The sequence below is a fragment of the Coregonus clupeaformis genome, chromosome 12 (assembly GCF_020615455.1).
Source record: "Coregonus clupeaformis isolate EN_2021a chromosome 12, ASM2061545v1, whole genome shotgun sequence".
In the NCBI taxonomy this organism is placed as follows: domain Eukaryota; kingdom Metazoa; phylum Chordata; class Actinopteri; order Salmoniformes; family Salmonidae; genus Coregonus; species Coregonus clupeaformis.
Genome location: NC_059203.1, coordinates 13,349,101 through 13,367,027, shown reverse-complemented (window position 1 = coordinate 13,367,027; position 17,927 = coordinate 13,349,101). Strand labels below are relative to the sequence as shown.

General features: G+C 42.8%; 1 protein-coding gene across 3 annotated transcripts in view; it reads right to left on the bottom strand.

The window, feature by feature from the left end:
* LOC121577956 (collagen alpha-1(II) chain) overlaps window positions 1-15,358 on the bottom strand; it is a 67,308-nt gene extending 51,950 nt beyond the window's left edge. Inside the window, exons 1-7 of one of the 3 annotated variants that reach the window (XM_041891956.2) lie at window positions 15,040-15,358; window positions 10,981-11,199; window positions 8,672-8,688; window positions 7,535-7,567; window positions 6,489-6,521; window positions 6,229-6,282; window positions 2,051-2,152 (exon numbers count right to left, since the gene is read on the bottom strand). In XM_041891956.2, coding sequence (XP_041747890.1) covers window positions 2,051-2,152; window positions 6,229-6,282; window positions 6,489-6,521; window positions 7,535-7,567; window positions 8,672-8,688; window positions 10,981-11,199; window positions 15,040-15,130 — 549 coding nt within the window. In that variant the 5' untranslated portion in view covers window positions 15,131-15,358. The remainder of the gene's footprint in view (window positions 1-2,050; window positions 2,153-6,228; window positions 6,283-6,488; window positions 6,522-7,534; window positions 7,568-8,671; window positions 8,689-10,980; window positions 11,200-15,039) is intronic. The other 2 variants (XM_041891957.2, XM_041891959.2) reach the window with 2 other exon arrangements.
* Window positions 15,359-17,927: the final 2,569 nt, after the last annotated feature.

Below are 17,927 nucleotides of genomic sequence, written 5' to 3'. Positions count from 1 at the left end.
AGCAACAACAGTAGATGGTAGAGGGGATGGATACCAGAGCAACAACAGTAGATGGTAGAGGGGATGGATACCAGAGCAACAACAGTAGATGGTAGAGGGGATGGGGACCAGAGCAACAACAGTAGATGGTAGAGGGGATGGGGACCAGAGCAACAACAGTAGATGGTAGAGGGGATGGGGACCAGAGCAACAACAGTAGATGGTAGAGGGGATGGGGACCAGAGCAACAACAGTAGATGGTAGAGGGGATGGGGACCAGAGCAACAACAGTAGATGGTAGAGGGGATGGGGACCAGAGCAACAACAGTAGATGGTAGAGGGGATGGGGACCAGAGCAACAACAGTAGATGGTAGAGGGGATGGGGACCAGAGCAACAACAGTAGATGGTAGAGGGGATGGGGACCAGAGCAACAACAGTAGATGGTAGAGGGGATGGGGACCAGAGCAACAACAGTAGATGGTAGAGGGGATGGGGACCAGAGCAACAACAGTAGATGGTAGAGGGGATGGGGACCAGAGCAACAACAGTAGATGGTAGAGGGGATGGGGACCAGAGCAACAACAGTAGATGGTAGAGGGGATTAGGACCAGAGCAACAACAGTAGAGGCAGGGAGGGGTGTAAGATAACTATTTTCATCTCTTTCTCCTTCACAAAATATCTCCTTGTGTTCTCTTCAAAGCCCCTCCTCTCTTCTCTCCTTCCCTCCTCCCCTCTCCTTCCTCTCTTCTCTCCTTCCCTCCTCCCCTCTCCTTCCTCTCTTCTCTCCTTCCCTCCTCCCCTCTCCTCTTCTCTTATCAGGAATGAAAAGCATTCCATTGTGTCTCCCTCTATCCTTCCATTCTACACTATACCGCCATTTTCTTTGCCTAGTTATTTTGTGCAAAACATCACACGCTATTACACCCTTACATTATTACACCCTTTCACTATTACACCCTTACACGATTACACCCTTTCACTATTACCCTCTTTCACTATTACACCCTTTCACTATTACACCTTTTCACTATTACACCCTTTCACTATTACACCTTACACTATTACACCCTTTCACTATTACACCCTTTCACTATTACACCCGTACACTATTACACCCTTTCACTATTACACCCGTACACTATTACACCCTTTCACTATTACACCCGTACACTATTACACCCTTACACTATTACACCCTTTCACTATTACACCCGTACACTATTACACCCTTACACTATTACACCCTTTCACTATTACACCCTTACACTATTACACCCTTTCAATATTACACCCTTTCACTATTACCCTCTTTCACTATTACACCCTTTCACTATTACACCTTACACTATTACACCCTTACACTATTACACCCTTTCACTATTACACCCGTACACTATTACACCCTTTCAATATTACACCCTTTCACTATTACACCCTTTCACTATTACACCCTTTCACTATTACACCCTTTCACTATTACACCTTACACTATTACACCCTTACACATTACACTTTCACGAACACTCACTATTACACCCCTTACACTATTACACCCTTACACTATTACACCGTTTCACGATTACACCCTTTCACTATTACACCCTTTCACTATTACACCCTTTCACTATTACCCTCTTTCACTATTACACCCTTACACTATTACACCCTTACACTATTACACCCTTTCACTATTACACCCTTTCACCATTACACCCTTACACTATTACACCCTTTCACTATTACACCCTTTCACTATTACACCCTTTCACTATTACCCTCTTTCACTATTACACTCTTTCACTATTACCCTCTTTCACTATTACACCCTTACACTATTACACCCTTTCACTATTACACCCTTTCACTTCCCATTTTCAACCCCAAAGTCTTTATTGATAGAATTAGCTAGCCCACACATTGTCATTTTGAGATACACCTCCATGATCCGTAAAAGAGGAAAGCACTTCCATTTTGCTCTCTGAATGTGCTTCCCCTTTTACACATTTATATATTTTGGGACTATAGCACCAAAAACAGCTATTTCAGATTTTTCTGCAGCAATACTTACTCCTCCAAGGCCGGGAGGTCCGTTAGGTCCTGGGGGTCCGGGGGGGCCGGGGTTACCGGGGGTACCAGGCTCGCCATCTCTGCCACGGGGCCCGGGGCTGCCCTGAAACGGGAGACAGAGAGAGGAGTTAGATTAATACGTCCTCAAGTCCATACGAATAAGTTGGAGTAGAAATAGCATGTCGTCTCAATACAGTATCTTCCTAGAATAGCATGTAATCTCAATACAGTATCTTCCTAGAATAGCATGTCATCTCAATACAGTATCTTCCTAGAATAGCATGTCGTCTCAATACAGTATCTTCCTAGAATAGCATGTCGTCTCAATACAGTATCTTCCTAGAATAGCATGTAATCTCAATACAGTATCTTCCTCGAATAGCATGTAATCTCAATACAGTATCTTCCTAGAATAGCATGTCATCTCAATACAGAATCTTCCTAGAATAGCATGTCGTCTCAATACAGTATCTTCCTAGAATAGCATGTAATCTCAATACAGTATCTTCCTAGAATAGCACGTAATCTCAATACAGTATCTTCCTCGAATAGCATGTAATCTCAATACAGTATCTTCCTTGAATAGCATGTAATCTCAATACAGTATCTTCCTCGAATAGCATGTAATCTCAATACAGTATCTTCCTAGAATAGCATGTCATCTCAATACAGTATATTCCTAGAATAGCATGTCATCTCAATACAGAATCTTCCTAGAAAGCTGAAAGCTTTTATATTTCTTTCAAATTGATCCCAAATGGACAATAAAGATGTTGAACTTTGAACCCTATCCCTTCAGCATCAAATAAATACATGTCCTTGGCAGTCATAGTAGAAATACATTGATTCACAGGAGGCAGTTTAAATCTAAAAAAAGCCCACAAAAAAATAATAATAATAATAATAATTGGGCGGTAGTCCTATACTTCAGATGAAAATGTCAAGTCAGGCACATGAAACTGCCCATCAGCAATGCGAGGCAATGATAATATTCATTGACACTGACAGTTTTCAAAATGACTATTTCCAGATATGTAGGTGCTGCTACTCTGCACAGGGTAGTCACATGCCCTCAACTAAAACTAAAAACACCAGAAGAGATTGGACAATCTGGGCTAATTGTACTTTACTGAGAAAAAGTCTGAATAAAGGATAAAAGTCCAGAAGAATTCAGATGCAGTGGATCAGATTCTGATCACTTAGGACACTGCATTAATTAATTGGGCAACTGATTTCAAACTATCCCACTTGGCAACTGAACACCAATTTGTATTGTTATTAATTCATAATAAATTCATTAAAATAAACAATTGCTTTTACATTTAAAAAATGTTGAGAAAAAAATCCAGAAATCCAGCATTTAAACAGCCTCTATTCCAAGATGTAGCCTGAGCCATGTGACTACATGGAATACATCATTGGAATCTGGCCAGGCATGTATTGTTACAGCAAACTAATACCCACTGAGTCCTTTCCAAACACTTCCTGACAACTACATGAAGGGTTGGCAAATATTCCCCTCAGTCTACGGATGATGACAACCAGTCCTTTGCTGTGAGTCATTGATGTTTGACTTTGTGAGTTACAGACAGTTCATGTCAAAACGTGTGATTGTTATGTCTATGTACATAACGTTTCGCTACAACTCAATAGTACAATCTAAACCGGTATATTACTTGAATCACCGTAATCCATACTCCCAATAATAGGTGTTATGGAGATGTAGCTCATTCAACAACCAGAGGAAGAAGTTGGCAGGTAAAAATGCTTGAAGCACACGTCTGGGAAACCCAGCATAACACAGTGCATGCTCTGACAAATGATCCTTCAAGGAATGTGTTCACCACACTGTGTGCGTTCATTCCTTTTTTATTTTGGTGCAAACAAACACTTAATTGCAAATGTTTCTATAGTAGCATGTACAAAATAATAATAACAAAATGTTAAATTGGAAAAGCAAATTGTAGATTGAAAATGTGAATAAAACCAGTAACTGTAAAAAATAAATAAAACAATCCTCAAGTTGAAAAAGCTTGACATCTCCAGTATCAAAGATCAAAACATGCTGGACCTGACCTGAAGACAATATATCCTGTGTTATAACCAGTGTTGGGGTCAATTCCATTTAAATTCCAGTCAATTTAGAAAGTAAAACACATTCCAATTCCACATCTGGCACTTGCTAACCACTATCTGTTCACCTGGCCGGGACAGAGACTGTTAGCTAAACTTGCCAGATTCACAGAGATCATGTGCATTGTCCCTGTCAAATAAATCTATCAGAGTTATGTAAGTAAAACCATTGGTGGCATAAAGCAAATACTCTGTACATGCCACTCAGAGCCAACCATTTTAGCCAACAGAGCAAGAGACTAGTCTGTCACTATTTGAGCAGCAATTGGCTTTAGATCTCAGGGAAGGTGTGATGTCACCGATGTACTCCAGCCAACATGCTACGGGCCAGTTTCATATCCACTACAGACACAACAACCAACCAACGGGCCAGTTTCACATCCACTACAGACACAACAACCAACCAACGGGCCAGTTTCACATCCACTACAGACACAACAACCAACCAACGGGCCAGTTTCACATCCACAACAGACACAACAACCAACCAACGGGCCAGTTTCACATCCACTACAGACACAACAACCAACCAACGGGCCAGTTTCACATCCACAACAGACACAACAACCAACCAATGGGCAAGTTTCACATCCACTACTAGACCGTTCTTCAACAACAGAAAACTGTCTTCTGTTATGATAACAATCTTCTTTTATCATGTGATTTCCTGAAGGAAGAACCTGTGAGAGACCTGTCTTCAACAAAATGTCTCATTGAAATTAATGTAGGCAGACTGGAGAAAATGGATTCACCTTCATACATACCTACCTACCTCTAAAACCATTATGCCCAAACACAAGACTAAATAAAACCAAAAACACAAAATATCTCATTAAAACTATTCTATTAAAAGGAACAACCTCCTCCACTGTGACAGACAGACAGACACAAGGTCTTCACAACCAGAACATTCCTTTAGAAAACTCTCATATCATTAGATGACAACCTGAACACACTGTGTGACAAATCTTTCTTCATAATCAGAACATCTCTCGTCAAAAATCATCCTTTCAGACAACCTCAAGAATACATATTCATAACCTACGTACTGCCAAAACATTATGCACGAACACAGATTTAAACATCACGGAAGCCTGGAGCTGTGACTGGGGCTGAGGCCATGATGTTGACTAACGGTGTTTAACACAGATTACCCCAGTGATCAAAGTCATTACAGCCCTCTCTCCCCATGCTAACAACACTTATTACACATATGTGATTGGCTGTGGGTTGGACTGTCGGTTCCCTGACTGCCACAGGTTTACGGCTTCACACACAGAGACACACGCAAACAAGCATACAAGCATGAAGGCACGCACTGTGTATGTCTGTGTGTGTGTGTGTGTGTGTGTGTGTGTGTGTGTGTGTGTGTGTGTGTGTGTGTGTGTGTGTGCGTGCGTACATGTGTGCGTGCACACACATACACCTGAGGAGGCTGGTGGGAGGAGCTATAGCAGGACGGGCTCGTTGTAATGTTTGGAATGGAATCAATGGTATGGTACCAAACACATCAAACACATGGAAACAATGTGTTTGACTCTGTTCCATTGATTCCATTCCAGCCATTACGATGAGCCTGTCCCTCCTATAGCTCCTCCCACCAGCCTCCTCTGACACACACACACACACACACACACACACCTCTTCTTCTTCTCACACATTTGCTAAACAACCCAGACTACAAACACAGCCTAATGGAAACTACACATGACAGCACTGAGCTTTGCTCCACCGATGACAGACTGCTGCCTCCAACGCCGCTGCTGAGACCAGCAATGAGACCAGCAATGAGACCAGCAGCTCCTCTACACCAGAGCATTCTCTATCTACCAGTCCAATAGGAAATACTGTTGGTCTGAAGGGGTTTAGACTCTGAATGATGCATTTTTCACAGTCTTAGAGAGAGAGAGAGAGAGAGAGAGAGAGAGAGAGAGAGAGAGAGAGAGAGAGAGAGAGAGAGAGAGAGAGAGAGAGAGAGAGAGAGAGAGAGAGAGAGAGAGAGAGAGAGAGAATGGGATGGAAATGATCTCCTGCTATAAAACTCACCTTATCGCCTTTGTCTCCTCTGTCTCCACGTGGTCCCTGCTCTCCAGAGGGGCCCTGAGGAGGGAGGAGAGACTAGTGAGTATCCAGGTACATCTAAACACTAGATGTGCACCCTATTCTCTATGTAGTGCATTACTTTTAACCAGGCGCCATAGGGATCTGGTCCAAGGACAGTGGAATATATAGGGAATATGGTGCCGTTTCGGACAGTCTACACACACCTAATACATGGGGGACATTCATATGTATGCTTTACATACCATAGGGCCTCCAGGTCCTCTGGGTCCTACGACCTGAGAAAGAGAAGAAGAAAGTGTCAACGTTGTTCAATGAGGTTTCACCACCCTAAAAATAAGTGTGTGTTGATTGAAGTTGGATGATGACTTTATGGATTGCTGTCAATAAACAATACACTGTTATTTCCTGGGATAGAGAGAGAGAGAGAGAGAGAGAGAGAGAGAGAGAGAGAGAGAGAGAGAGAGAGAGAGAGAGAGAGAGAGAGAGAGAGAGAGAGAGAGAGAGAGAGAGAGAGAGAGAGAGAGAGAGAGAGAGAGAGAGAGAGAGATTAAATATGGCCAGGCCAAATAAACTGAAATATGGGTTAAATGTTTTATTGTCAAATAGGTATAGTGAAATGCATTGCTAATCCTAACCAAGCCTGCCTCTATTAAATATGACCGCAATATGGGCCAGCCCTAACCAAGCCTAACATACTGACATGTGGGTTTAGCTTACCCTGGCCTAACTACATAGGCCACTTATGTTTCTACCTGTTTTTACTTTCATTAATAGACGGAAACAACATTCCTGGACCTGGCCTCTGTTACTGTGTAATTACCAGAACAATCCACTTTCACAGCAGGGAGAATTATGCAATCATCAGCTATGGTCATTTCTATTGCACTAATACTCTACACTCATGGCGCATGCCTCTACTAATACAGGCAGACACAAAAGGCTGACTTCATCTGGTACACCTTGACCTTTAATTTCTTATAAAATAATGATGATGTATTGTAATGTCTGTTCCAAATACTAATCATCCATGTAGGCCTAACGTACTGATGCAACTTGTTTCAACCATCAAATAGGAAAAGAGACACGGAGGGTCTGCCTGCGAATGAAATGAAGGCCTGTTATAAAGACATCAGACACGGAGGGTCTGCCTGCGAATGAAATGAAGGCCTGTTATAAAGACATCAGACACGGAGGGTCTGCCTGCGAATGAAATGAAGGCCTGTTATAAAGACATCAGACAGCGAGAAGTGTTTTCAGAGATCAGACGTAAAGTGAGTTGTTGACTTACATCTGTGATATCTCCCGGTTCCCCCTTCTGTCCCTGTTGGGAAAGAACGACAAGAAACAACAACGTGAGTGATTCTTCGGGAATGGAAAAGTAAATATAACTTACTACCTGCTTTCATTCTCTTCTGTCATTCCTGTCATCTACCCCTTTTTTCTATCCTTCTTTGGAGCGAACTACAAACAAGTCATTCCTACGGATGACAACACAGAAAAAAAATCTTCTTAGCTTGGAATCCAAACGGAATATCGCTCTGTTTCACTGAGTGAAACAATAGCTAAACAGATATTCAGCGATATTAAGTGTGGATGCCAGGCCCACTCAAAAGAGACATGCATCTGCTTCTCAGTGGTGTAAAGTACTTAAATATAAATACTTTGAAGTACTACTTAAGTAGTTTTTTGGGGTATGTGTACTTTACTTTACTATTTATAGTTTTGACTACTTTTACTTCACTACATTCCTAAAGAAAATAATGTACTTTTTACTCCATACATTTTCCCTGACACCCAAAATTACTAGTTACATTTTGAATGCTTAGCAGGACAGGAAAATTGTCCAATTCACTCACTTAGCAAGAGAACATCCCTGATCATCCCTACTGCCTCTGATCTGGCGGACTCACTAAACACACACGCTTCGTTTGTAAATGATGTCTGAGTGTTGGAATCCGCCCCTGGCTATCCGTAAATGTTAAAAAACAAGGAAATTGCGCCGTCTGGTTTGCTTAATATAAGGAATTTGAAATGATTTATACTTTTACTTTTACATTTGATACTGAAGTATATTTAAAACCAAATACTTTAAGACTTTTACTCAAGTAGTATTTTACTGGATGACTTTCACTTTTACTTGAGTCATTTTCTATTAAGGTATCTTTACTTTTACTCAAGTATGACAATTGAGTACTTTTTCCACCACTGCTGCTTCTGTGTATGAGGCTGGAGAAGCCATTGCTATTAACTGTCTGACTGCTGCTCACATTAAAGTATCACCATAATCTATCAAAACACTGAGGTGTCCAGCTTTGGTATTGGTCGCCCTCATCGCCCTCACACACTCTCTCTCTCTCTCACACACACACACACACACACACACACACACACACACACACACACACAAAACCCAACATTGTCTCACCTTAGATCCCGGGGCCCCTGTTGTTACAAAGGAAGAGAGGGATGAAAGAGAGAGAGAGAGAGAGAGAGAGAGAGAGAGAGAGAGAGAGAGAGAGAGAGAGAGAGAGAGAGAGAGAGAGAGAGAGAGAGAGAGAGAGAGAGAGATGTTAAAAGAATGCTGGCGACATAACCCACTAGGCCTGTCCTCCCTCACTGCCAGTCAGACAGACTGCAGGGAACCAGTATTGTTTCTTAACCTCAACTACTGTATTCTAAGCCTGCATCCCAAATGGTACCCTATTCCCTATATAGTGCACTACTGGGCCCATAGGGCTCCGGTTAAAAGTAGTGCACTATATAGGGATTGGGGTGCCATTTGGGTCGCAACCTAAGCACCAGAATGGAATAGCATAGGCGGACCACCACCAAATCATAGTGTAGATACCCATAGAACCAAAGAACCCATGAGGATTCAGACAGCGTGTTGGTTGAAGCACCATCTCAGGGGGTAAAAGCAGGGGACAGAAGCAAAGCAGGGGGAGGGCCAGAGGGGTAATATAGAGCAAGATATTAATAAAGTTACCTAGCCATAAGTTACATGGCTAGTGTTAGCATCTTTCTGCACAGTGATTACTTATGTTCAAAATACAGTACTTAAGTATGAAAAATGTGTGCACTCACTAACTGTAAGTCGCCCTGGATAAGAGCGTCTGCTAAATGACTAAAATGTAAATACAGTACTGTTGGAAAGGTAATAGCAGAAGTTAACTTGAAGCTTATTTGCCTTTTAGTCTGTTGATATTAAAATGAATGACTCAAAGCACTTAATATCATCTTGTATCAAGCAATATAAAGCATCAATCATTATGTATCATGTTTAAAGCATAATAAAGCATGTATAAAATTTCATTCTTCTTCAGACGACACTTCTGATTTCAAAGATGCTCTTCAAACGCATTTGATGACAAAACTTTGAATGCTCAGTTCAGATCGAAAGAGCTGAGACTGATGCAAATTATGGCCACATCTCTTTTCAATTCCATCTCACAACAGGCCCCTTATTGTTAGGATATTAACCCAGGATGTGAACCCTGCCTGAGTCTCTAGACACAGCATAATTAATGCTATTGTTTTCCCTGAGGGTTATAGCTCTGCTCCAGCTACCATAGACCCTCTCACTTTCTCTCTCTCTCTCTCTCTCTCTCTCTCTCTCTCTCTCTCTCTCTTTCTCTCTCACTTCTCTCTCTCTCTCTCTCTCTCTCTCTTTCTCTCTCTCTCTCCTCTCTCTCACTTCTCTCTCTCATCTCTCTTTCCCCTATCTCACCTCTCTCTCCCCCCTCCCCTCCTCTCTCTCTCCCCTCCTCTCTCTCTCCCTCCTTCTCTCCACCTTTCATAGACCATATCATTCTCTCTCACACTCCCTCTCTCACTCCCCATCTCTCACTCCCCATCTCTCTGTCTGTCTCTCTCTCTCTGTCTGTCTCTCTCTCACTCCAACTCTCTGTCTGTCTGTCTGTCTGTCTGTCTGTCTGTCTCTGTCTGTCTGTCTGTCTCTCTCTCTCTCTCTCTCTCTCTCTCTCTCGCTCTCTCTCGCTCTCTCTCTCTCTCTCTCTCTCTCTCTCTCTCTCTCTCCCTCTCTCTCTATCTCTCTATTCTCTGTCAAATCAGATTAGCTGGATTCTGCGAGGAGAGAGAGTCTGCAGCAGTAGTCCTTATGCTAGGCCATGTCTGATAAAGTGAGGTATTTCTGTAATGACTCCCACATGTGTTCATGATCCTGGGGATGGATGTCTGGCTGGAGTAATATTCAAACAGGATGAGGCCCAAGGTGAGCTGAACCAACTATGGAAAAATAACATTGAAGCTTTGAAATAAATCATTCAGAAGTGTCATTCTGATTTTGTTATAATAGTTTTGTTTCTTCATTTGTTTTTAGGAAAATAACAGCATATGCCAACATCAATGACATTATATAGGTCCAAATGATGACATGACATAGGGCCAAATGATGACATTACATAGGGCCAAATGATGACATTACATAGGGCCAAATGACGACATCATAAAGGGACAAATGATGATATTACATAGGGCCAAATGATGACATCATAAAGGGCCAAATGATGACATCATAAAGGGCCAAATGATGACATTATAAAGGGCCAAATGATGACATTATAAGTCATAGCAACAGGTATAGGTCTACAGTAATAGCCATCCTTTGAAGATGAAGGCTTATTCCTTATGCTGTTTTTCTCCCAAAAGTAACAATATGAATTCCACAGACAGACAGTAATTTATTTATGTGTGATAAATAAATAAATAAATTACGACCACTTGGAGGGGCTTCCCCGTCCCCGTCCCGCACGCAGATGGGGCAACACTCTCCGAATGGGATCTCGGGTTTGGGGCAGTCTTTAAGCTCCTCGCAGATTATTTCGTCACACAGGACAGTTCCCGTGTCACACACACAAATACGACACGGCTCTGGTTTCCATATGTCCTTGTCACTATAGCGCTGTCCGTCCTGCATACAGCTACCTAGATCCTCTGTGAGTGAGTGAGTGAGTGAGTGTGTGTGTGTGTGTGTGTGTGTGTGTGTGTGTGTGTGTGTGTGTGTGTGTGTGTGTGTGTGTGTGTGTGTGTGTGTGTGTGTGTGTGTGTGTGTGTGTGTGTGACCAGCCAGGTGTGTGTGTGTGTGTGTGGTGGGAAGAGAGATAATAATGCATCACTCATCAATCACCCAAGCACCTAGGGATAAAATGTGGGTTAGCGGTTAGACATTAGACAACAGACTGAGCCAGACCAAAAACAAAGAAAATCCACTATCCAAAACTATTTGCACCTTTACTTGTTCATAGAACCACCATGTTCCAGGTCAACATCATCACTTTTAAAAACATCAGTTGATTCAAAGACAGACACAATCACCTGCAGGTCCATAATCAACCTCTAGGCAGCGGCACCAACTCACTAAACAGCTGGAGCGCTCTACTGTCCTGCTGTGAGACCTTTCTTCAAGAGCGTCCTCCGAAGTGTCTCAATCATTTTGGATCAGTGGACCATGTCTTGTGCCTGAACCTCTCCCCTCTAATTTACTATTTAAGGTAAATAGAACTTATAGTAGCCTACACAGACTAAGAAATCCAAAACACAGGCCTAGGCTACTGCACATGAAACACCCAATTTCATTCCCTTATCTAAAAGTTATAGGCGGAAATTACGTTCTCACCTGAAGCAACGAGTGACAATGTTCTCACCTACACTCTTTGAAAAAAGGCTTCCAAAAGGGTTCTTTGCCTTCCCCACAGGAGAACCCATTTTGGTTACAGGCACAGTAGAACCCTTTTTGGTTCAGGGTAGAACCCTTTTGGGTTCCATGTAGAACCCTCGTGGAGGCCAATCAGGCCCTTCTATTAGGCATGGAGGGGAGTGCATGTACAGCAGATATATTTACCTTTAGAGGCCTGGGGCCTGGTCAGGTCCAGGCAACCCAATGGACCTGAGTAGGACATGAATGAGGCTATTTCTTAAAGGGACAGAGAGGGTAATTCACAAGCTACTGCCTTGTTCAAACACAGGGCCCTTTTAACACCCATCTGGAAGCCACAGCTGCCTCGTCAGATGCCAGTTCAAACACGTCAAAGAATGGAGAAAGGACAGCTTTCATACACATACCTGTTGGCCTATTGGTTTCTAAGAGGTAAATTAATATGGGCCTATCTCATCAATTGTGCATCACAGGCTCAAATGTACGGCCTATTGAAGCTCTGATTAAGCAAAATGATTCAATATCTGTAGAAAAACATTTCAATAAAGTATCTATTCTATTCTAGTCTGTTCTATTCTGTTCTGTTATATTTAGCCTTATGAAGGCATGGGACAAGTGGTTATCATAAACTGGGGTTCTTTATTGCAAACATAAGGATAGGCCTAACCTGTGCTTCGGTCTTCCTGTGTGGGCTACAGCCAACTGTTTCCTCTAGGAAGAAAACTTGGAGGATGGAACATGTTAAAGTGAATACAGGTGTGTGGGAGAGGAGGATATTGGCGATAAAGGAATTCCACCCAAAAACTATATTTTGGTATTTGTTTCATTAGTCCATTGTTGATATAGTCCCAAAATGTTTTGCTTGTCAGCAATCAAGTTTTCAAGATGTATAACTTTCAAACTACAGAAATACGTCATATGATGGAAAATGAATCATACCTGGTGTATTTCTGTATTTTTAAAGTTACATATCATGAAAACTTCATTGCTGACATGCAAATGATTTTGGGACTATATCAACAATGGGCTAATCAATCAAATACCAAAATATCGTTTTTGGGTGGAGTTTTCCTTTAACTGTGCTTCCCAGCTGAACTAGTTCATTGGAACTTGCTGGTGGAGTATAGGATACCTCCAGAATCAGCTGACCCTCTCCATATGGCTATCTTTTCATGGGGATATAGGTAGATCTGCATCTCAAATGGCACTCTATTCCCTATTTAGCGCACTACTTTTGACCAGGGCCCAGCACCCTATTGACTACTAAATAGGGAATAGTGTGCAATCGAACCCACCATTGAATACCTCCTCACTTCGCTCAGCTCTCTCCACATAGGCCTATCCTTCCATGGCATGGCCAGGGACTGAGAGGTAAAGGTAGAGGTTTGACCTCTCCATCTTGCAGTGACTTGATGCCAACCAGGCACTTGGCGCTACTGCTCCCCTTTGAGCCTGCTAGTCTTGCGGCCTCTAGCCGCTCCGACCTCTTTAGGACTTCCTAGCACGTCCCAGTCAGACATATTTCCTCCAGTAGCTCTCTCTCTCTCTCTCTCTCTCTCTCTCTCTCTCTCTCTCTCTCTCTCTCTCAGCAGAAGAACAACTTGCCTTATATTCCAGAGGCCTCAGCCTTCTCCGAGAGGGTAACCTGAGGCTGTCTGCAACTTCATTCATGTTTTTTGGGACCAACACATTTTTCTTTTTCTCTTTCTCTCTATTTTTCAAACCACCACCATATCCCCTATCTCCTCTCTCCTCTCTCCACTCTCCTCTCTCCTCTCTCCACTCTCCTATCTATCTATCTATCTATCTATCTATCTATCTATCTATCTATCTATCTATCTATCTATCTATCTATCTATCTATCTATCTATCTATCTACCTATCATACTCTCTCAACTGCCCCCATAAATAGCCTATACAGTATTTAGGGATGAAATTATAATTTCAAATAGTTACATTTAATCGATTGAATTGATTGCAAAGCCACACACAATCTCAATATCGCTTCTTAAATGTGGACAATGGTTATAGGGAGGGATTCAGGTGTGGTTTCAAGTGGCATAGAATCGGGATGTCAGAATATCAGGTCCTTGTGTGGGGTATGGGTATTTTATGATGAGGCTGGTTAGGATATTTATATTATAATTCCCAGGTTTTGGAATAGAAAGATATTCGTTGTAGTCCACCATTCTGCTTCAACACGCCTGGATTCGCCTCGGTGCCCTCTGACAGCAAAGGAATGTTAACGCTTTTCACCCAAAGTCCTTTGAGCCTGACCACCTTTGCTTCGTCTCAAAACGAGCGAAGTTGGTCTCAAATTAAAAAAGAAGCTCTGTCAAAGCGCTTTGGGAATGTCTCCAAAGTAACCGCACGTGTCTGGCCCAGCGGCAGTGCAACTTGTGAGAGAAGAGAGGGTGGGGGATAGCTCGTCAGCTTTCACCCTTCGATCTATGTGGCATATAGTGTAATTTCCGTACCACTTTTCTGTTTTTGCAATCATTCTCACGCTGAACTGAGAGCATAAAATCTGTGACACATTTTAGAATATCCAATAACCCAGAATCTTAGACAGCACATTCTTCATTCATTTCACCTTATTGCACTTGGACCAACTATATGAAAATTGTCAGCAACTCAAGATCGAGTCCTTCACTTTTACGCAAATCATTGAGATTCTATTGATCTCTGATATTGAAAATTGGTTATAACTTGTGACATTCGCAGCTTTGCAGTCGAAAGTGCACTCAGAATATAAGTAGTTATGCTCCCAATACACCTTTCCCTTATCCATCCTCCCTCCACCTTTCCCTGGCGCTGTGGAAAGGGAATACTTGCCCATATCCTATGTATAATGGTGAATATACATATCCTACAACTACATCGCCTCAAGCAGAAAAACTATTAACAACAATTACAAATAAAATAATATTCTACTCACAACGGCCAAGTATCCCAAATATATGTGACTTATTGCTAGGGATTTACACAACTTTCCCCCAAGTAATGTTATACAAGTTCTCAAAAGTTGCATTTGACATTATTTCAGTTAATTTAGCATCTCAATTAATTCCATTCACTTTCTTTCAAATCAATCTTTTTAGAAAAAAACTATCACTTACGGTCTTCATCCTGACATTTGACAACGGCTAATAGAAGGACTTGGGTTGCTACGAGTAGCAGTACAGTCCTCGAATCCACAAAGCTGAACATGTCTAAATATTAGACATGCAGGGCCTTTGGGGGAGAAGCAGAAGAAGGGATGAAGGTAGCGGACGGAGGCTTTTCTCTCTCTTTTTTGTGTGTCCAGTTACAGAGCCGAACCATACATTCAACCACCTTCCAAAAAACGATGGGGAAGCTAGACCCAGACCCCTGCAGAAACGTAGTACCGGCCCGCGTCAGATCAGGCACTGCAGTTTTATGTGTCCGTTGCCTTCAATGAATCTTTGTATATTCCCAAATATCAGTCCATCCCCTTACCCCCTGTCAAGCTGAAATCCGAGCCCCCTTTCCCTCCCATTCTGTCTGTCCTGAAGTACTATTCTTCCACCCAGGCTCAGACACCTCCTTCTTCCAAGGGGTACCCAAAAAGTGAAACTTTTTTTTTACAACTTCTCTGGCTCCCCTCCCCCTCTCCCAGTTCCGCTACAGTCCGCTCGCTGTTCAGTGAGAGCGTGGTGCGACTACACACAATGCACTGGTTTTGCCGTCAATCGCATACTTGTAGCCTACATGCTTTCTGTTCCATTGCTGTTGCTACACCCCACCCCCCCCCCCCAAAAAAATCAAAATATACCTGAGGGTTTAGTGCGGCACAGCAGTGTGTCCTAGTGAGGGTGTAGTTAACATAATTATTTCAGGACCTTGAGCTGGTAGGAGCAGTGAGCTCCATAAATGCCTCAAATTCTTTCCCATTTTTGAAATCGGACCGGTTCTCATGATGGAACATTTTGCACGTGTCACCTGCCAATACTTGTTATAGGCCTACCGACTCATCAGGCTTGGAATAGATTTTCTTCACATTTATTCGTTTATTGAAGTCAGCCTAATTCATGTCATTAGCAGAGTATGACTTATGTCAAGTAAATTCGAGTTTAGACACTCAACATAGTAATTCACTTGATTCATTCCCATTAATGCACTATTTCCCCCCTTTAATAAAAAAAAAAAAGTTTAATCAGTGATGTGACTGTGACAGGTGTGCTTGGTTTCCATGGATTCTGTTGACAATACTACATGTTAAAACATGACATCAAAATAATGCATTCATTAAGAAACTTTACATTTACATTTACATTTACGTCATTTAGCAGACACTCTTTTCCAGAGCGACTTACAAATTGGTGCATTCAACTTATGATAGCCAGTGGGACAACTTCTGTGTTAAGTTATCAATCTTCCTCATATTATCACCATGGGCAATGGACATATAGGCCTTTCATGGATGTTTAACTATGTAACTATTCAAAGTTGTTCAGATATTAACCACAACATTTCTCTATCACATTTCATTACCCACAACTCCACCATTTATCCAATATCAGTTTGGGGGCAGGATGTAAACAGACCTTTTGATTGGCTCAGGGCACAAGGAAGTACAGGGGGGGGAGAGCGCAGAGCCAGGTTAACTCACCTGGTTTGTCTGGTGGGCTGTCATTCTACAGAGGGTCTGGATCGGCTCTATAAAGCCAGGTCTGGAGACCAGAGGGAGGGAGGCTGGGTCCTCTGAAGCCAGGACTAGCAGAGGGGGAGGGAATGGGGGCCTGGACCAGAGGGGAGGGAACGTAGGCTGGGAATGGGACCTGGGATCTGGGGTTTTGGAAGAAATGATGGGAAGGAAGGAGGGATCGGTGGTCGGAAGGTATGAGCCCCTGCTCCTTGGCCTGGGAAGAGTAAAGGGGGAAAGGGAGAGGAACCGGATGCTGAGGGGGCCCAGGAATCTGACACAAAGGTGTTGGCTCTGCAAGATGGAGAGAGAAGATGTTGGTGACATCAACATGGCATTTAGGCTTCTCAAACATGGCATGTTTCCATGTCATTTCAATAAAATTACGTTGAACCAATGTGGAATGGACGTTGAATTGACGTCTGTGCCCAGTTGGTTATAATTGATACACAAACACAGAGAGAGAGAGAGAGAGAGAGAGAGAGAGAGAGAGAGAGAGAGAGAGAGAGAGAGAGAGAGAGAGAGAGAGAGAGAGAGAGAGAGAGAGATAGATAGATAGAGAGAAAGAGAGAGAGAGAGAGAGAGAGAGAGAGAGAGTGTGAGAGAGAGAGAGAGAGAGAGAGAACAACTTGGACAACAATTAACCCTACACAGCAGTAATCACACTGACCCCAGAATGGAGCCGAGGGACCGCACCATAACTACTGTGGTTTACAACCCTACAACCCTGGTCGTCTGAAGTGGCTCAGGTCTATTGTAGAAATGACTACAGCGCACGTAAATCAGCTAGCTAACTGATTAGCTCTCGGAGACGCATGGTATCCACTCCTCAGGGCCCTCACCCTACTGTACCCAGGGCACTGGCCCCTAATCCCTGGCCTCTGGACCTTAACCTTCCACAACTTTATTGGCAACATGAGCAGCTGCAGCCACTTGTATTGGATGAGTATGGAGATGTTATTCTTCGCTGCAGGTTGTCGCTCAGGTTAGGACTAAGTAAGAACCCAGCTAGCACATAATGTTCTGAGAACAATATGTTTCTTAGAGCTTGGTGAGAGCATGGTTGTCCTATGGTAAAGTCCATGGAGAATAAGAGCACTTCCTCCCAGCTGCCCACTGCACTGAGGCTAGGAAACACTATCACCACCGATAAATCTACAATAATCGAGAATTTCAACAAGCGTTTTGCTACGGCTGGCCATGCTTTCCACCTGGCTACCACTACCCCGGCCACCAACTCTGCACCCTCCGCTGCAACTTGCCCATGCCCCCCCCGCTTCTCCTTCACACAAATTCAGACAGCTGATGTTCTGAAAGAGCTGCAAAATCTGGACCCCTACA